General features: G+C 55.9%; 1 protein-coding gene across 3 annotated transcripts; it reads right to left on the bottom strand.

Annotated features, from left to right (window-relative positions):
• Positions 1-310: 310 nt before the first annotated feature.
• MIIP (migration and invasion inhibitory protein) lies at positions 311-9,514 on the bottom strand. Of its 3 annotated transcripts, none has more exons than XM_059136150.1 (11): positions 9,380-9,514; positions 7,984-8,171; positions 7,399-7,734; positions 6,893-6,977; positions 4,875-4,983; positions 4,742-4,794; positions 3,932-4,061; positions 3,713-3,809; positions 2,671-2,805; positions 2,071-2,399; positions 311-1,806 (listed from the first exon to the last, which is right to left on the bottom strand). In XM_059136150.1, the coding sequence occupies exons 2-10, from the start codon at positions 8,095-8,097 to the stop codon at positions 2,322-2,324; spliced, it is 1,137 nt and encodes a 378-aa protein (XP_058992133.1). In that variant the 5' UTR covers positions 8,098-8,171; positions 9,380-9,514; the 3' UTR covers positions 311-1,806; positions 2,071-2,321. The 3 variants fall into 3 exon arrangements, with proteins under 3 accessions (XP_058992133.1, XP_058992134.1, XP_058992135.1); XM_059136151.1 differs by lacking the exon at positions 9,380-9,514 and adding an exon at positions 9,191-9,367; XM_059136152.1 differs by lacking the exon at positions 9,380-9,514 and adding an exon at positions 8,433-8,599.
• Positions 9,515-16,524: the final 7,010 nt, after the last annotated feature.

Genomic DNA, 16,524 nt, shown 5'->3' with positions numbered 1-16,524 from the left:
AAGAGAAGCGTGTGACGGGGGGGGCAAAGGGGCACCTGAGGGGCACAGCAGTTGAAATGTGGAAGGTTAAGGGACAGGAAGAGATCTGGGCGATCCTACGGAAGGGGCTGCAGGCTGAGTGGAGTGGGCCAGGAGACACGAAACACTGTCCAGGGGTGGCTCAGTCGGTTAAGCGTCTGCCTTCAGCTCAGGTGGTGATCTCAGGGTCCTGGGATCCAGTCCCCTGTCTGGCTCCCTCCTCAGCGGGGAGCCTGTTTCTCCCTCTACCTCTGGGCTCCCTCCCTGTCTCTCAAATAAGTAAATAAAATCTTTAAAAAAGAATAAAATGAAACAATTTTTTAATTTAAAAAATAGACATTGTTGTGTCTCATTCATTCTAAGTAGCAAATCCTTTCACATTTTAACATCTCTGAGAGTAGCACAATCTCACAGGCTGGGCGGCAGAGCTTAGACCCACTTTTCCCGGTGGCGGACAAAGTAAGGGCGAGTCTGACTGTCAATGGGGTCACGGTGTTGGGAGACCATGGGTGTGGTTTCTCGTACAGAGGAGTGACTGGAAGTAAACTGGTGAAACCTACATTTTCAAAAGAATTGTGTTTCCAGAGAAACCACCTACCCTGAGGCTTTCATGGACCCAACAGGCAGTCAGGACTTTGATGGGAAACATCTGTCTCGGTCCAACTGTGGCTTTTTGGGTCAGCTGAACTTCTAAGCTGATCTCAGCTGTAAATTTGTAACTTTTGTTTGGCTGAAGGTTTCCAGATTCTCTTTTCCCTCTGGCCAGAGAATTTCTAACAAAACCACTGACTCCCACAGGCCCTATGACTTAAAATGACATGTGAACAACATAAAAAAAAAAAACCAACAACAAACAAAAAAACCCCAAACAACCCGATTTAAAAATGAACAGAGCACTTGAATGTACGTTTCTCCAAAGAAGACATACAGATGGCCCATAAGCCCAGAAACAAAGTTCCCCATCACTCATCATCAGGGAAATACAAACCAAAACCACAATGAGATACCAATTCACACCCATTCGAATGGCTAGCATCAAAAAAGCAGAAAATAGGGGCGCCTGGGTGGTTCAGTGTTTGAAAGCCTCTGCTTTCGGCTCAGGTCATGATCCCAGGGTCCTGGGATCCAGCCCCGCATCGGGCTCTCTGCTCAGAGGGGAGCCTGCTTCCCTTCTTCTCTCTGCCTGCCTCTTTGGCTACTTGTGATCTCAGTCTGTCAAATAAATTTAAAAAAAAAAAAAAAAAAAAGCAGAAAATGAGCAGGGATGTGTACGCGGACAAACTGGAACCCACAGAAGGCCCTGAGAGTTGGCGGGTCCGTCAGTTCCTGCAGCAGAACCTCCCCCGCCCTGACTAGAACGTGAGCCACGCGCAGCAGGCAGACCACGCTTCCCGGGTGTCCCAGCTCCCGTGGAGGCCACAACCCTCGCGTTCCAGCCCTCTGAGCTGAGAAACCTCAAAAAAAAACCACGTGCCTCCTCTGGGCTCCGGCCTCCCACTTATGCCATTTTTATCCTACAAAAGCAGGAATTGCATCATGTTCTACCTATGAGGAGGAAAACAGATACTGGCTGGTAACCCAGAAGGAGATATCCGGACCCTCTGCCAACCCGGCCTCCAGCCTGGCTCTTGGCTTCCATGTCTGTGCCTGCGGTGGCTCTCATCACCCGTGGCTCCCAGGCTGGGCTAGAGAGGGCAGGGGAGGAGCCACTGGCCCAGGGCCTTCAAGAGAGGCTCTCAGCAATGGCCCCCAGCTTTAGGGACAAGGAAGAATGGGAGAACTCAGTCACTGGCAGCTGTCCACAGCTTGTCTTATCCAGGGGAGCAGCCTGAGACCCTGAGCCCCGGACCCCCACCTGGGGGGCCACCCACTCGGAGCTGGGAGCCGCACAAAGAGCCGCGGCCTGGGCCGTGGAACCACCCAGCGCGGTGCAGGTTGTCTCGCGGGTCTGTCCCAGGTGAAGGGGAGAGGCTGCTGCCAGGGCACTTCCTGGCCACAGAGGGCATCAGCAGGACAGACCCAGCGCACAAGGCCGTCTGGAGCTCCACAGACGACTGAGCTTTATTTATAGACATGCCGCAGAATCTTCTTCCCGTCACTTCCCGACCCTGGAGACCCCACCTCTGTCCCCAGGAAGGAGAAAGGCCTGGGCCCATCCACCTGCCCAACTAGGAGGGGGGGGGGACCCAAGTCCACCTCCAGCTGAGGCCAGGCAGGGCTCCCTTGTCGTGGGTGCTCCAGCAGAGGAGAGGGGTCCCAGGTGACAGTAGGGGCTCTGTCCTCCTCCTCCAAGTGGCCAGTCCTCAGGGCTTCAGCCAGGGGGCGCGCGGCTGGGCTTCTGACCAGATTGGGGTGAATGGCGGGACCCTGGCTGGCAGGGCCTGGATGGTAAATGGGGAGGTGTCAGAGGGAACCAGGTGAGAGATCCCCCTCGGTTCCCACCTCCTCCCCTTCCGGATCAGAGAGTCAGGTCACCTTCCTGCGTGGGGTGCGGGAGCTGGCAGGGAGCAGGACAGCCTAGAAGGGTGCCGTGGGCTGGGGTGACAGGCCCCTTCCAAGAGATGCTTCTGGGCTCTGCAGTCCCTGCCCCAAGCTGCCCCCCCAAGGCCTGCTCCAAGGCATCTGTCCCTCCTGAGGCACCCTGGACCGTACCAGGTGGGAAGTACTGGCAGCTGACAGCTTCTGGTGCTGGGCCTCGGAGAAGACACAGGACCAGAGGTCCAGGCTCTTGGGGGCTGAGCTCTTCTCAGACTTCGGAGGGACAATGTCCCAGCCCAGCAGGCAGTGCTGTGGAGAGCGAGGGGTTAAGGCGCCCGACCTGTGGCAGGGCTACCTTCTGATGAGGTGCACCCCAGGGAGGCGGCTGTGTCCCCCCCAAACAGTCATGACGTGCCCCAGAGACTGAGGCTCCCCCAGGGCAGGCCTGTGTCCACCCACTGGGTTATCCCAGGCCTTCCTTTCACTACGGACCCAGGCCCTGGGCCCCTGGCCTGAGCCAGAAGGAGGGAAGCCCCTGGATGCTGACAGAGCTCTTCCTGTGTGCCAGACTCTGCCCCACGCCCCTGACATGTACTGATTCACTGAGGTGCCCTACTCATCCCAATCTGAGGACCGTACGCTGTACCCATTTTACAGATGAGCAGACCGACTCTCCTCAGCATCCCTTCTCCTCCCTTAATCCCAGCTCCCCCAGCCTCAACTGAGAGTGGGGTCCCCACGGACGCCCCCCCCTACCCGGGTGACACAAAGAACGCTTCCATGGGAGGCACTAGGAAACACAAGGACCTGGGTTCAAATCCCCACTCTTCCACCTGCTGACCCAACACCTGTCACCTCCCTCGGCCTCAGTCTCCTCATCTGTACAGTGGGATGGCAACAGGGCCCGCAGTCTTGGGGACTGGGAGCGCTCCACGAGCTCATCCTCCTAACAATGCACACAGCACCCCAGAGCTCAATCCGTGAGGTTCGTGTGCGCAATGCGAGCAGCGGGCAGACGCTTCTGGAAGTGTTGGGGTGGCGGGGGCGAGGAAAAGGGAGCGAGCACAGTCACAGGTGACGGAAGGAGCCCAGCCTGAACTCTGGAGACCCACGTGCTCGCTCTCCTGGTGCCCAGCCTCACTCTCTGGGCCCCAGGATCCCCCTGGGGGCCTGGGCTCTGAGCCCAACTCCAACCCCGCCCCGCAGGGCAGCTTACCCGGGGCAGGGCCAGCGTGTCGGAGGCATCAAAGCTCTTCCGCCGGTGGATGCGGTACCGGTGCGGGGGGTCCAGGATGGACAGCGGGATGCTCACCCTGCAGGGGGGCAGCAAACTGGCTGCTAGGGGGTCCACTTTGCCCTCCCGCAGGCCGGGCAGGCCTCAGGCTCGGCTCTTCTCCACCTGCCCCGAGGTGTCCGACATGCTCGGGCCACTCACCTGACCTGCGCCGGCGCCGCCAGAGTGTCAGGACGCTTCTGGTCCCGAGGGGTCCGGCACAGGCGGCAGGGGGTGCCGGGATCAGAAGGCACCAGAAACAGCCGCCGGTTGACGCGATAGCAGTACACGCCTGCGGGGCCGTGAGAAGGAGCATCTCTTCTCAGCTGGGCCCCCAGATCCCTGCATGCCCCCGCCGCTGCCTCCAACACACAGGCCCGCCAACACCCCACCAAGGCCACATGCACAGGCACGCACAGGTGCACACATACAGAACACGAACACGCACGTGCACCCCAGCAGGACACACACTTGGATCCTGCACACGAGCGCAAACAGGAACCGTGGCTTCATACAGTCACAGTCACAGACACACGTGCTTATGCCTAAACGGGTCATCACACGTGGGACACACACACAGGTGTTCACGTGACCAGCCCTTGCCTGTGACGTACACACGCATGCGCACCACATGCTGCAGATGTGAACCCAAAGCAGAGACTCAGGTGCTCGTGTGATGCAGCCAGCGCCCCCACCCCCCAGAGCGCGGGCAGCAGAAGTGGGGGCGCACGGGAAAGCAGGTGGCTGGGGAGGGGTGATGGGGGGGCGGGGAGGGACACAGGGCCGGCCCTCATCCCCAAAAGGCCTGGCCTCTGCTCCCCCCACCCCACTCCCCAGCCCCCATCTAAGGCTTGCCCCATCCTGTCTGGACCTCAGGCCCCCCTCCGAGTCCCCTCCACCCCAGCTGCTCTCGCAGGCGCCAGAGACCTCACCGGCCAGGCTGCGGGGTGCCTGCCGGGAGCTTCGACTCACATTCATGGTCCTCCTCCACGCCGCTGCTCTCCCGCGGGCCGAGGAACTGGGGGCTGTGAGGGGAGAGGGGTGAGCAGGCTGGGCGATGGGGGTCCCCCAGCCGCCCTGCTCACCCCTCGGCACCCCTGCTCACTCGGGGTCACTGTTAATGCACAACTCCTTGTTGGCTTCCCGGAAATCCTGTAGCTTCGAGAAGAAGGCCTCGGGCTTGCTGGTGATGGGTGAAGTGTTGTCCAGAGACCCTGGAGCGGGCAAAGCACCGGGAGCTGCTGTGTGGCCACCGGCCGAGACTCAGGGGGCTCTTGGCACAGCCCTCTAGTCTGCACTATCCCTACTCTGTCTCGTAGAGACCTGGAGGGGACGCGCCACTCCCTGTGACTTCCGCTCCTGTCTCCGTGCGTGTCTACCCTCACGCACTATCATCCGTGCAAAAAATATTAAAACAAAAAATAATTACAGAGCCCCTCCTAGGGGACGCAGTTTTACGTGCCATGGGGAGAGGAGGGAACTAGACAAAGCCCTGCCCTCAGGAGCCTTACAAAAACAGTGGCAAGGGGGGTGCCTGGGGAGAGCTGTTGGTTGGGGGTCTGCCTTTGGTTCAGTCATGATCCTGGGGTCCTCGGATCGAGTCCCGCATCAGGCTCCCTGCTCAGTGGGGAGTCTGCTTCTCCCTCTCCCTCTGCCCATCTCCCCACTAATTATACTTTCTTTCTCAAATAAATAAAATCTTTAAATAAAATAAAGAGAGAAATATTTCATCGGGGTAGAAAATAACAGGTTGCAGCTTTACTGATGAGCAGATGTAAAACTTCGTGAAGCGGCTCAGGGCGGTGGTTCAGCCTTCTCATCTGTCCACGGGGACAGGGGACAACAGCTGCCCCGGCCTAATCAGATCATTGAGAAGAGCAGAGGAGTTAACAGGAGCAAAGCCGAGGGAAGCTCATGGAACACCACAGATAACAGGCCCGAAACAGGCGCCCCATAAAACCTATGCTCTTCACCCTTCCCAGAGCTCGCATGCTGGTGGGACCGACCAAGGAGGAAGCAAATCCTCTGGGAATCCAGAGGGGATGGGGCAGAGCACACAAATGCAGGGACAGGCCCGAGATGGGAGCGTTCATTCCCTCGGGAAGGAGAGTGAGCACAGGGACAGGGCAGGCAGGAGGCGGGTGGCTCCACTTTCCAGAAGCAGGAAGCAAGGCAGTGAGCTGATAGGCCAGGAAATCCTGGAGACAGGGCCTGCGTCCCCACCATCCCTGGGTCCCAGCAACCCCACGGAGTACCTGCCTCCAGAAGTAACTCAGCCTCTCTGTGCCTCAGTTCCCCCTTTGTGAAATGGGGAGCCAAACAGCAGAACCTCTTATGGCCATTCACTCACGCATTCGACAAGGGTTGCGTGAGGGCCTACTGTGCGCCACATGCCTCTAAGCCCGGGCTCAGGAGATTCAGCAAGAAGATGGCTGTGGCCCTGCTTGAGTGAAGCTTATGTTCTACTGGAAAACTCAGCTAAGAAATAAGGAAACAGGACGATTCCTGAGAACAAATGATATGAATATACAAATGACTGATGCCACAGGCAGGGATGTTGGGGGTGGGTTCGAATCCCCACTCTCAGGTTCAGAAGCCCCTGAGCTGGGCCCTCAATGATGAAAAGCAACCAGGGAAGTGCATTCAGGCAGTGGGAATGGCAAGTGCAGACTGCAAGTGCAAAGGCCCTGAGGCAGTCATGGACGGCACAGAGGCCTATGAGGCTGGAGCAAAGAGCCAAAGGCTGAGAGTCAGAGATCATGTCACATGGCTAACTGAAGCCAGGTCTTACCTCATAAGTCTAGAGAGTAAGTAAGTCTAGATAGATTTTGGATTTTATTAAAGTGCTAATTACTCGGATTCCCATGTTTAGAAATTCATTCTGGCTACCATATCAAAAATGGATAGTTAGGGGCGTGGACAAAGTCAGAGGGAGACCAGTCAGGCCACTGAGGCTGCTGGGGGCGGGGGTGTGGGGCGATAAGCAGTTCGATGGAAAAAGAGATGATATGCACACAGAGTTTTGCAGGGCCCTGGCATCAATACACACTAAATATCGTGGCAGCTCAGACTCCTTCATTCAGCACCGGCAGGGCTCGGGCAGGCACAGGGGGGTGGGCATACCTGCAATCCAGTCGTAGCCTAAGTACGGCCTGAGGCGCCAGCTCTTGTCAGGCAGTGCAGCCTCCTCACTGAAGGTCACTCTTGACTGAGCAGGGAGACAAAGAGGGGCAAGGGCTAGGCAGGCAGGCCCGGCCCAGGAGGAGGCCCCACCTTGTGGGAAGGAAAGGGGCCAGGTCTTAACTTACACCCTGACATGGGCCCCAGGGCTCAGCCAGGGGCCTGGGAGTTGGAAGATAAGAGTTTGGCCCCCAAGCCCCCCTCTACGGGTCACTCTGAACAAGCTTAGCCTCTGAGCCTTGGTCTTCCCATCTGTATAATGGGCTTATCACCTTCTTCCCAAAGTGCTGAGAAACAACAACCAACCACCACTTTTTAAGTGCTTCCGTGGAGCCAGCCATGACTCAAGGTATCTCCGGGAAGCCTCCCACCCTGAAGGGAGCCTGCCAATGAGTACTTTGTGAGACAGGGAGACTGAAGTTCAAGGAAATGCTGTTCTCCCATGTTACCTTGGACAGCCTGCTTTGCTGATCCAGGGTGGAGCTCTGGGCCTGGGACTCCTGAGGCCCGGGACTGTCCAGCTCTGCTGAAACCTCTGGGTCATCTGAGTTTGAGATGGCCAGCAAGGGTGCCGAGTAGGGCCTCAGAGAGCCCAGGGATGCCTGGTGTCCGTACTTGGCAGATGGCAGAGAGATCACTCCAGAGCTGGTCCTATCAGACCAGGACGTATCACAGGGATCACTCTCTTGGGTGTCCTGTAGGCTGGAGGGTCTGAAGGCCATTAAAGACGTCTCCTGGGACGATGGTGTCTGGGAGTCATAGCTGCTGGTGGAGTCCTGGGCTGACTGGAACAGGGAGGACCGGTCACCCAGGGAGCAGCCCAGCCACACACTCAGCTGACCTGCTCTAGGCACAAAGGCCTGGATCATCAATCTTCATCCCCACTCTGGCCTCTGCAGTGTCCCAGGCCAGTCCCTTCTTGGCTGGGCCTCAGTTTTCTCCAAACTGGATGCATTGCACAGGAGGCCTGGGACCTGCCTGGTTGGGCAGCCACTTCCACGCCTGCCTTGCGAGTTCTCAAGGTGGGTGCTCACCTTCGAGGCCGCCTTGGCCACTGACCGCCGCACGGCATCCTGCCCGGCCCACAGCTGCTTCAGGAGCGCCAAGTTGAGCTGCCGGAGCTGCACCAAGTCCTTGGTCTCCACCATCCCAGGTGTACGGCGTGGCGTCCCCCTGGGCTGCAGTGTACCCTCGGGCTGGGTTCCAAGCCCAGCTCTTCTACCTAAAGCGAAGACAGCACGACACGAGCCAAGGAGACTGGGTTCGAATCCCCACTCTCCTACTTCCGCAGCTGTGCAGCCTCAAGCAAGTTATTTAATCACTCTGTGCCTCAGTTTCCTCATCTGCCAGATGACAACAGACCTCCTGAGATTACGCAGGGATTAAACGAGGTAACGCATGTTAAGCCTTAGTTCGGTGCCTGGTACACAGTGAGCATTCGATAAATGTCTATTATTAAACAGGCCAGAGTGTGTTTACTTACATGCCCCAAAGGGAACGATCCCCCTTTAGCAACCTTAACTATGACATCAGTTTAATTTGTAGAAAACAGTGAGGGCACCTCTACAAATGTAAGTATTCTAATTTGGGAATCCGACACAGATCAGGCTTCTGAAGGGAAGCGTCCCTCGGTCCTGCCCGCCCTTCCATCTTCCCTTCTTTCTACAAATGAAGAAACCAAAGTTCAGAGGAATTAACCAACCTGCCCCACGTGACACCGCTAGTAAGTGACAAAGCCTGGATTTGAACCCGAATCTGGCTCCAGGACTCAGGGTCACTCCAGCCTCTCCCTTGAAGCAGAGAGGTACCTGGGTCGCCACCTCCTCCTCCTCCTCTCTCAGCCTTTTGCCCCCAGGGACCCAGGCTGGAAGCCACACCGATGCCTCTAGAAGGAATTTCTGCAGGCTGGGGGGAGGGGGCTTCCTAATCCCCTCGGGGGTCCAGGTCCAGGCTCCCCCCAGAAACTCAGTCTCCCTCACTGCGCACCAGGCCGGTTCTAACACCGGGTCCGGCCAGACCCTGCTCTCAGAGAGCCGGCCCGGCCCCCCGCCCGCCCCAGCCACGCCGGTCAGCTGTGGACCGCCCACACCGGGAGCAGAGGCCGAGCGAGGCCAGGCTCCGGGGACAGTGCTCCCTCCCCACTCCCCCGGGCACAGACGACCCTGGGAGGGCGGGGAGGGTGCGGACGAGGGAGGCAAACAGCCTGACCCGCACCACCGGGAGCCCCGGCCCCGCCCTCACCCGAGCGAAAGACCCGGGGTCACAGCCTCTTTCTCAAAAGAAAAACGGGGGCGACAAAACTGCCGGCGGGTTCAGCCTCCTCCTTCCTTCCCATCGCGGCCACCGGATCCTCCGCGGGGGGCGCTCGGGACGGGGGGGCTCCCCCCGAGTCCTTCCTCCCCCCGCCAGCCGCGCCGCTCCCGCACTCACCGCCCGGAACCCTGGAAGCCCGCCGCCCGCCGCAGCTTTTGCAGCCAGGAGTTCCGCCCGGCCCACCCCTCGCTTCGCCGGCTGGGGGCGGGGCCCGATGCGGCCTCCCTGATTGGTCAGATTGCGGGCGGAGCGGGACGCTTCAGCGAGCGTTACTCCGCGTTCAGAAGCTGCAGTTTCAATGTTGGGGCGGGACCAACAGCGGGACTCAACAACTGATTGGTCAACGTTCGAGACTGCGTCCTGGTCGTCGATTATAGAAATGGGGGGGGGCGTGCCCCAGAGAGCGAACTCCGATTGGTCAGGACGGGGCCGCCGGCCACGCCGGATTGGGCGGCGGCAGTTTCAGAGTCTGGACCTGAAGCCGCTCGCAAATGGCCGAGCCCGGCCGCGCGAGGCGGGGCGGGAGTGGGTGGTCGGTGGCTGGAGACCCGTTCTTCCCCACTTTCTTCCCAGGATTTGTCGTGCCTACTTTGTACCCAGAGGCACAGTGCCAGGCACAGGGAGGCAGAGAAGAAGGGCGAGGGAGGGAGAGGAGTGGGATAAGCACCTGGAATCCATGCCAGCCCCATTTTACGGAGAAAACCCCAAACGAGGTGGTACCAGATGAACTGACTTGACCAGAACGTTTTAAAACCAGTGCAATTCAGCAAATTAGCAGGTAGGGGAAAAAGGATAGTAGTGACGGAGGACGGAAGGAAGGGACTAAAGCAAAGTGGTGGGGGGACCAGGAGGGACGATTCTGGGCGCTGGACACGCTCTGAAGCGGGGTTGTGGTGCAGGCTGCACAACTTTGTAAACTCGCTAAAATGGTTTGCTTGTACACTTAAAATGAGTGAATTTAAGGGTGTGTAAATGACACCTCAATAAAGCTGTGCTGTTGTTGTTAAGTTCATACCCACTGCACGAGCCATTCTACTCCTAGTCATTTATCCAAGCGGGAGAAAATTGTCCCTACAAAGATTTGCATAGGAATGCTCACAGCAGCTGTTTCCAAACACAGGTCAACAGGTGTCTGCCGAATCAGGGCATATGCACACAACGGCTGCTATCCTGCCATGGCCATGAACGAACTATTGATACGCACAGTACAGATGCATCTCAAGATAATTATGTTGCCTGGGAAAGAAAGGGTACGCACCGTATCTTCCATCCGTATAGAACTTTAGAAAATGTGAACAGATGTATAGTGATAGATCAGTGGTTGCCAGGAGCAGGGATGGAAGGAGGAATGACAAGGGGGCATGACGGAGCCTTGGGGGTGATGGGTGTGTCCATTGTCTTGGTTGTGGTGATGGCCTCACGGTGCATACATATGTCTAAACTTAATGTACACTTTAAACATTCAGTTTATTGTGTATAAATTATATCTCAATAAGGGACGCCTGGCTGGCTCCGTCGGTAGAACATGCGACTCTTGATCTCGGGGTGGTGGGTTCAGGTCCTATGTTGGGCATAGAGCTTACTTTAAAACAAATAGATTAATTAATTAATTAAATCTCAATAAAGGTGTTAAAAGATGTGAAGCAGGACGCCTGTGTGGCTCAGTTGGTTAAACATTTGCCTTTGGCTCAGGTCGTGATCCCAGAGCTCTGGGATCAGTGGTGTATCAGGCCCCCCACAGAGCAGGAAGCCTGCTTCTTCCTCTCCCTCTGCCTGCTGCTCCCCCTGCTTGTGCTCATGCTCTCTCTCACTCCGTCAAATAAATATATAAATAAATAAATCTTAAAAAAAAAAAAAAGATGTGAAGCAAGTAAAAGAAACAAATAAGAAGTTGGTCTCGTTGGGCACAGTGTGTTTGCACTAGCTGGAACAGAGAGCTGTCACTCCTGTGTCACCACCAACCCCTCTTGGGAGTGGCCCTGAGGACAAAGATGAAGGCCAGTCCTCCCATTGGACACAGCTGTGCACTGCACACTTGGTCATTCATGCATAAAGAGGGATGAACGGCCGGAGGGAAAGGCACACACCACCACCCTGGGTGGTGGCTGGTGATCTGGTTGGTGCCCAGGAGTTTCAGGGAGAAAGTTTGGAAGATGGGGTCCCAGGAGAACTGGGGAGGCGGTAGGAAGATAAGCCAGTGAGCACCAATGGGAGGGGCACAACAGATGAAATCCATGTCTCGCGTTTCAAATCCACCCAACAGAGATGTCCAGGGCAGGGGAGACAGTCAACAAACAGGTGGAATGGGAGACGTGCTGGTAGACATCAGCCAGCCTCCCTGGTGTGGGTGCAGAGGGCCCAAGGACAGACACGGTGGCCATGATGACAGGAGTGAAGGGGCCTGGGCTCCTCTCCTGAAGGCCCCAGGAGGTCCCGAATGCCTGGTCTGCCAAAGCAAAACATCTCCAGCCAGCCATTGGTAGCAGGTGGATTGCATCCGGCTTCTGTCTGCCCTGGAGTGGGGCAATTTGTACTTACTGAGATTGATGCTAATCCACGTACCGTCCAGCCTATAGGGGGCTCACCCCGACCACTATCTTAGGGCTTTGGATTCCCCGATGTAGTGACGTGATATACACACATGGGCTCACACTAAGGGACCTGTTTTTGGTAAAATGTGGAACAATGTGCTTGTGACCAAAGGATCCACTGATCTTTTCAGGAATGCCAACACCCACGTGGCATTGCCTGGAAGGACCAAGCTCAGGGACCATACCTCACAGCTCTGCTCTCTGAGCAGCTGAGATAGGCCACCGTGTCCCCTGCGACTAGAATATTCGGGGACAGGAAGCAGAGGGTGTAAATAGAGGCCCTTCCCTCCAGCACTCCAGTGACCCACTTCTGGACTTTGTGTTTCCTGTGCCCGGAGGCAGGAAGCTTCTGCCGAGGGACACGATACAGTCCCATCGAACTTGAAGATGTGGCCATCCCCCGGTGGCTATGCCTGTCCTGCTGGTGGACCAGGGGACAGAGTCGCCGTGCTGCTGGGGAGAGATTCTGATCCCCGTGAGGAACCAGGGCTGCTGCTATGCAGTGGGACAGAGGACTGTTGGGAACACCCTCGAGTGTCTGTTCCTTGGTGTCTCTACACCCACTACACCCACTGGTACCCACAAGCGGCAGTCATGACAATCATGGCCCAAGCAGGACCAGACAGCCAAGGGCTCGGGTCCCCTGGGATGAAGTCTGGATCACCACACCAGGAACCGGCACAGCTGCAGCATAGGCTGGGACAAGGGCAATCCAGAATGGGGCTGGATGATGGACCGGCTGGACCAGGAGGGCCTGTAGCTTTGGTCACTAGTCCCCCGAGGCAGAGACCTTAGGGCTCGTACCGCCTCGTAGGGCTCTGTCAGGTCAGACTGAGACCTCCCCTCCCGGGGAAGAAGGGAAGGAAGGCAAATGCAGCTCTGGGTGATCTGGGGGGTAGAATTTTCTACATAAACCCTCTCCTCCGCCTCAGACCCTCTTGGCCTCACTTGCCTGTTGCTCCAGCTCTGCTGGGACTGAGTGATGCGGGGCAAGCACGACCGGCCCCACCGGCCCCCAGCCCACGCCCGTGCCCCTCACCTCCGCCACCCCCCCCCACCACTGACCCCAGTTTGGTGCCCCAGCATTCATATATGCAACGCAGAAATACTCAGTGTCCCAAGGGGCAAATCTTCAATCAGTGGGAAGAGACAAATAGTGGATAAATTCTTCCCCCCACCTCCGTCCCCACCCAGGAAAGGTACGAGATTCACCTGCAGGGCTTCTCAAGGTCACCGTCTGTTCATCTGCAGGCCCCTCCAACTGCGGCCAACTCTAATGCGTCCTTCTGCCAGCTCTCCCTCCTTCCGACTTCTCTCCCTCTCCCCCCTCCCCCCGCCGGCTCCCCCCTGGGGTAGTTCCGCAGAAATAAAATGAGGGTGCGTGAGCCCTCTCCTTGAGGCTCCACTTTCCGGAGAACCCTGGCCAAGGCGCCATCCATGTGCTGACTCCCAAAGGCATATCTCCAGGCCAGACTCTGCCTGAGCTCCAAGTTCTCGTGTCCAACTACAGAAGATGGGCCTTACAGGTAACAAGTCCAAAAATGGAGTCCTGGTTTCCCCCAAACGTGCTCCACTGAAGCTGTCCCCCTCCTACCATGTGCCCAGGACCCCGAGTCACCATGACTCACCCAGTCCGTCAGCACAGCCCATCATTTCTAGCTTTATATATTTTTTAAAGATATGTCTATTTATGAGAGAGAGAGAGAACCCCAAGCAGACTCCGCCCAACGCAGGACTTGATTCCATGACCCCAAGACCATGACCTGAGCCAAAACCAAGAATCAGATGTTCAGCCAACCTAGTCATCCAGGGACTCCCATGTGATCTTTAAAAGGACTCCAGAGAGCGCCTGGGTGGCTCAGTTGTTCAGTGTCTGTCTCCGGCTCTGGTCATGATCCCAGCGCCCTGGGATGGGGCCCCACATGGGGCTCCCTGCTCAGCAGGAAGCTTGCTTCTCCCTCTTCCACTCCCCTTGCTTGTGTTCCCTCTCTCGCTGTGTGTCTCTCTCTCTGTCAAATAAACAAATAATATCTTAAAAATAAATACATAAATAAAAGGACTCTAGAACCTGACTGCTTTTCACCACCTCCATGACAGTCACCCGGCCCCAGGCACCACCCTCTCCTTGGAACACGGGTCACATTGTGACTGGTCCCCCTGCTTCCATCCTTACTCTGTTGTCTTCACAGCAGCCTGCGACCCCATAAATAGGGGGGTGCCTGGGTGGCTTAGTGGGTTAGGCCTCTGCCTTCAGCTCAGGTCAAGATCTCAGGATCCTGGGATCCAGCCCAGGATGGAGCCCCGCATCGGGTTCTCTGCTCAGCAGGGAGCCTGCTCCCCCTACCCTGCCTGCCTCTCTACTTGTGATCTCTGTCAAATAAATAAATAAAATCTTAAAAAAAAAAAAAATGAAAGGCAGCTTATGGGACTTCTCTGCTCAAAGCTCTCCAATTGCACCTACCGCACTCAGAGTAAAGCCAAAGTCCTTACCTGTGAGATGCCCATCTGCCTCCAGGTCCCTTTCATACCTTGTCTCCTACTCCTCTTCCCCTCCCTCACTCTATTCTAGCCACATCAGGGTCATTATGTTCCCTAAAGATAATGGGCATGCTCCTACCTCAGGGCCTTTGCACCTGCCAGTCCCTCCATCTAGAATGCACTGCCCCAGGTGTCTACAGGATTTCATTCGCACTGTCATCCTTCAAATGTTGTCTTCTCAGAAGGCCTACCCCAACCACACTGTTGTAACGCCCTCCCCAAACTTTCCCAGCCTCATTTCCCCCCACAGTCCTTATCTGCCGATATACTATGACTTTTACTCAACTGGGTTTTTTTAAAAATGATTTTTATTTATTTGACAGAGAGACAGAAAGTACACAAGCACAGGGAGAGGCAGAAGCAGGCTCCCCGCTGAGCAGGGAGCCCGATGTGGGACCAGATCCCAGGACCCAGGATCATGACCCGAGTCGAAGGCAGACCTGAGCAGAAGGCAGAGGCTTAAGCGACTGAGCCACCCAGGCGCCCTATTCAACTGGTTTTGCCTGTAGTCCAGCTCTCCCCGCTAGCATACCAGCTCTGGAAAAAGACAGACGCTTTTATCCACATGACTCAATGCTGTGTCTCTAAGCTAGGCACCATGCTCATCAGCACACAGTAGGCACTCAAATGTTTTGATGAATTCATGAACTCCCTCATCTGCACAGAGACAAACAGATCACCGAATGTCTGAGATTTGGGTTCATGCATATAAATGTCCGGCACGTGCTCAGCTCTCCTTTAACATAGGCTGTTCTAATCTCAAGCCTGATGACTCAGAGCCAGAAATCCGTGTCCTGGAGCACAGGGTGAATTCAGCTGACGTCTGTGAAGAGGGCTCAGACTTGGAAGAGGGGCACATTCTGGCCACTTTGTGATTTTACTTTGTGATTAAACAGGGACACTATTACTGGAAAACCAAAAATCCCACCTCTTGGATTCCCCAGAACTCTCAGTGGGTGGGTGAGGTAGGCTGAGCAACCACAGGCATCTGGTCTCCACGGGGCACAGAGAACTAGGCGGTGCTAAGTGAGGAACAGGGTGTGGAACACCTTTTTCCAAACATGGCAGGAGCAGCTGGTGAACAACTTAGTGGGTTGTGAACAGCAGCGGAAGAGAAAATCCCTGTGCATCACAGGAAAAGGGCATTGCCTTTAGATCTTCGGCTTTACCTATATATACACACGTGTGTGCTGGTTCGTCATGTATTTCTAATTGTGGGTAAAGAAGAAAAACAGAAAGACACACAGACAGAAAGAGAGAGAGCGAGAAAGACAGAGAGAGAGGGGGCGCCTGGGTGGCTCAGTGGGTTAAAGCCTCTGCCTTAGGCTTAGGTCATGGTCTTAGGGTCCTGGGATCGAACCTTGTTATCGAGCTCTCTGCTCAGCAGGGAGCCTTCTCCCCCACTCTCCCGCCTGCCTCTTTGCCTCCCTGTGATCTCTGTCAAATAAATTAAAAAAACAAAACAAAACAAAAAAAAAACCTTTATAAAAAAAAGAAAGAGAGAGAGAGAGCTGAAGGAAGGAAGGAAGGTTGGAAGGTAGGTAGGTTTGAAAGCCACTGGGCTTTGGGAAATTAAGACTTGGGCTCCAATCCAGGACCCATCAGCCCTGAAGCTGTTGACATTTGAACATCTGAAAGCCACTAGCCCCATGCCTACTCTTAGGGCGTTTCCAGTACCATTTCATTCTGGGCCCCAAGCCTGGAGGGCTGACAGTATGTGGACTGTGTTATTAGGACAGACCTCATTAACTCAGCAAGGATTAATGCTGAGTTCTGATTCTGGGCCAGGCACTGAACTAAATGCTTGACATTATCAATAAGCAAAACAGACAAAAAGCTCAAGCCTTGCAAAGCTCGTGTTCTAGCAGGCGGACATATCAAACAAACCCTATTACGTGAGGAGGATGGCTAGTGGGAAAACGTGCCTATCCCATAGGCTGCAGGGCGAGGTCCTCAGAAACGCCAGCAAACAGGGAAGGAAAGAAGGATTGTACGCAGGGTGGTCTGGGTAGACCCAGACAATGAGGGAACATCTCAGGAGGCTTGGCAGTGAGAGGGCTAGCTGTGAATGTCTAGAGGAAAAAGAGGGTCAGCCAGGGCCAAGACCTAAGGAGGTTATGTGCTTAGCACTTT

The sequence above is a fragment of the Mustela lutreola genome, chromosome 10 (genome assembly GCF_030435805.1).
Source record: "Mustela lutreola isolate mMusLut2 chromosome 10, mMusLut2.pri, whole genome shotgun sequence".
NCBI classification, from domain to species: Eukaryota; Metazoa; Chordata; class Mammalia; order Carnivora; family Mustelidae; genus Mustela; species Mustela lutreola.
This window is presented reverse-complemented; position numbering and strand designations above follow the sequence as displayed.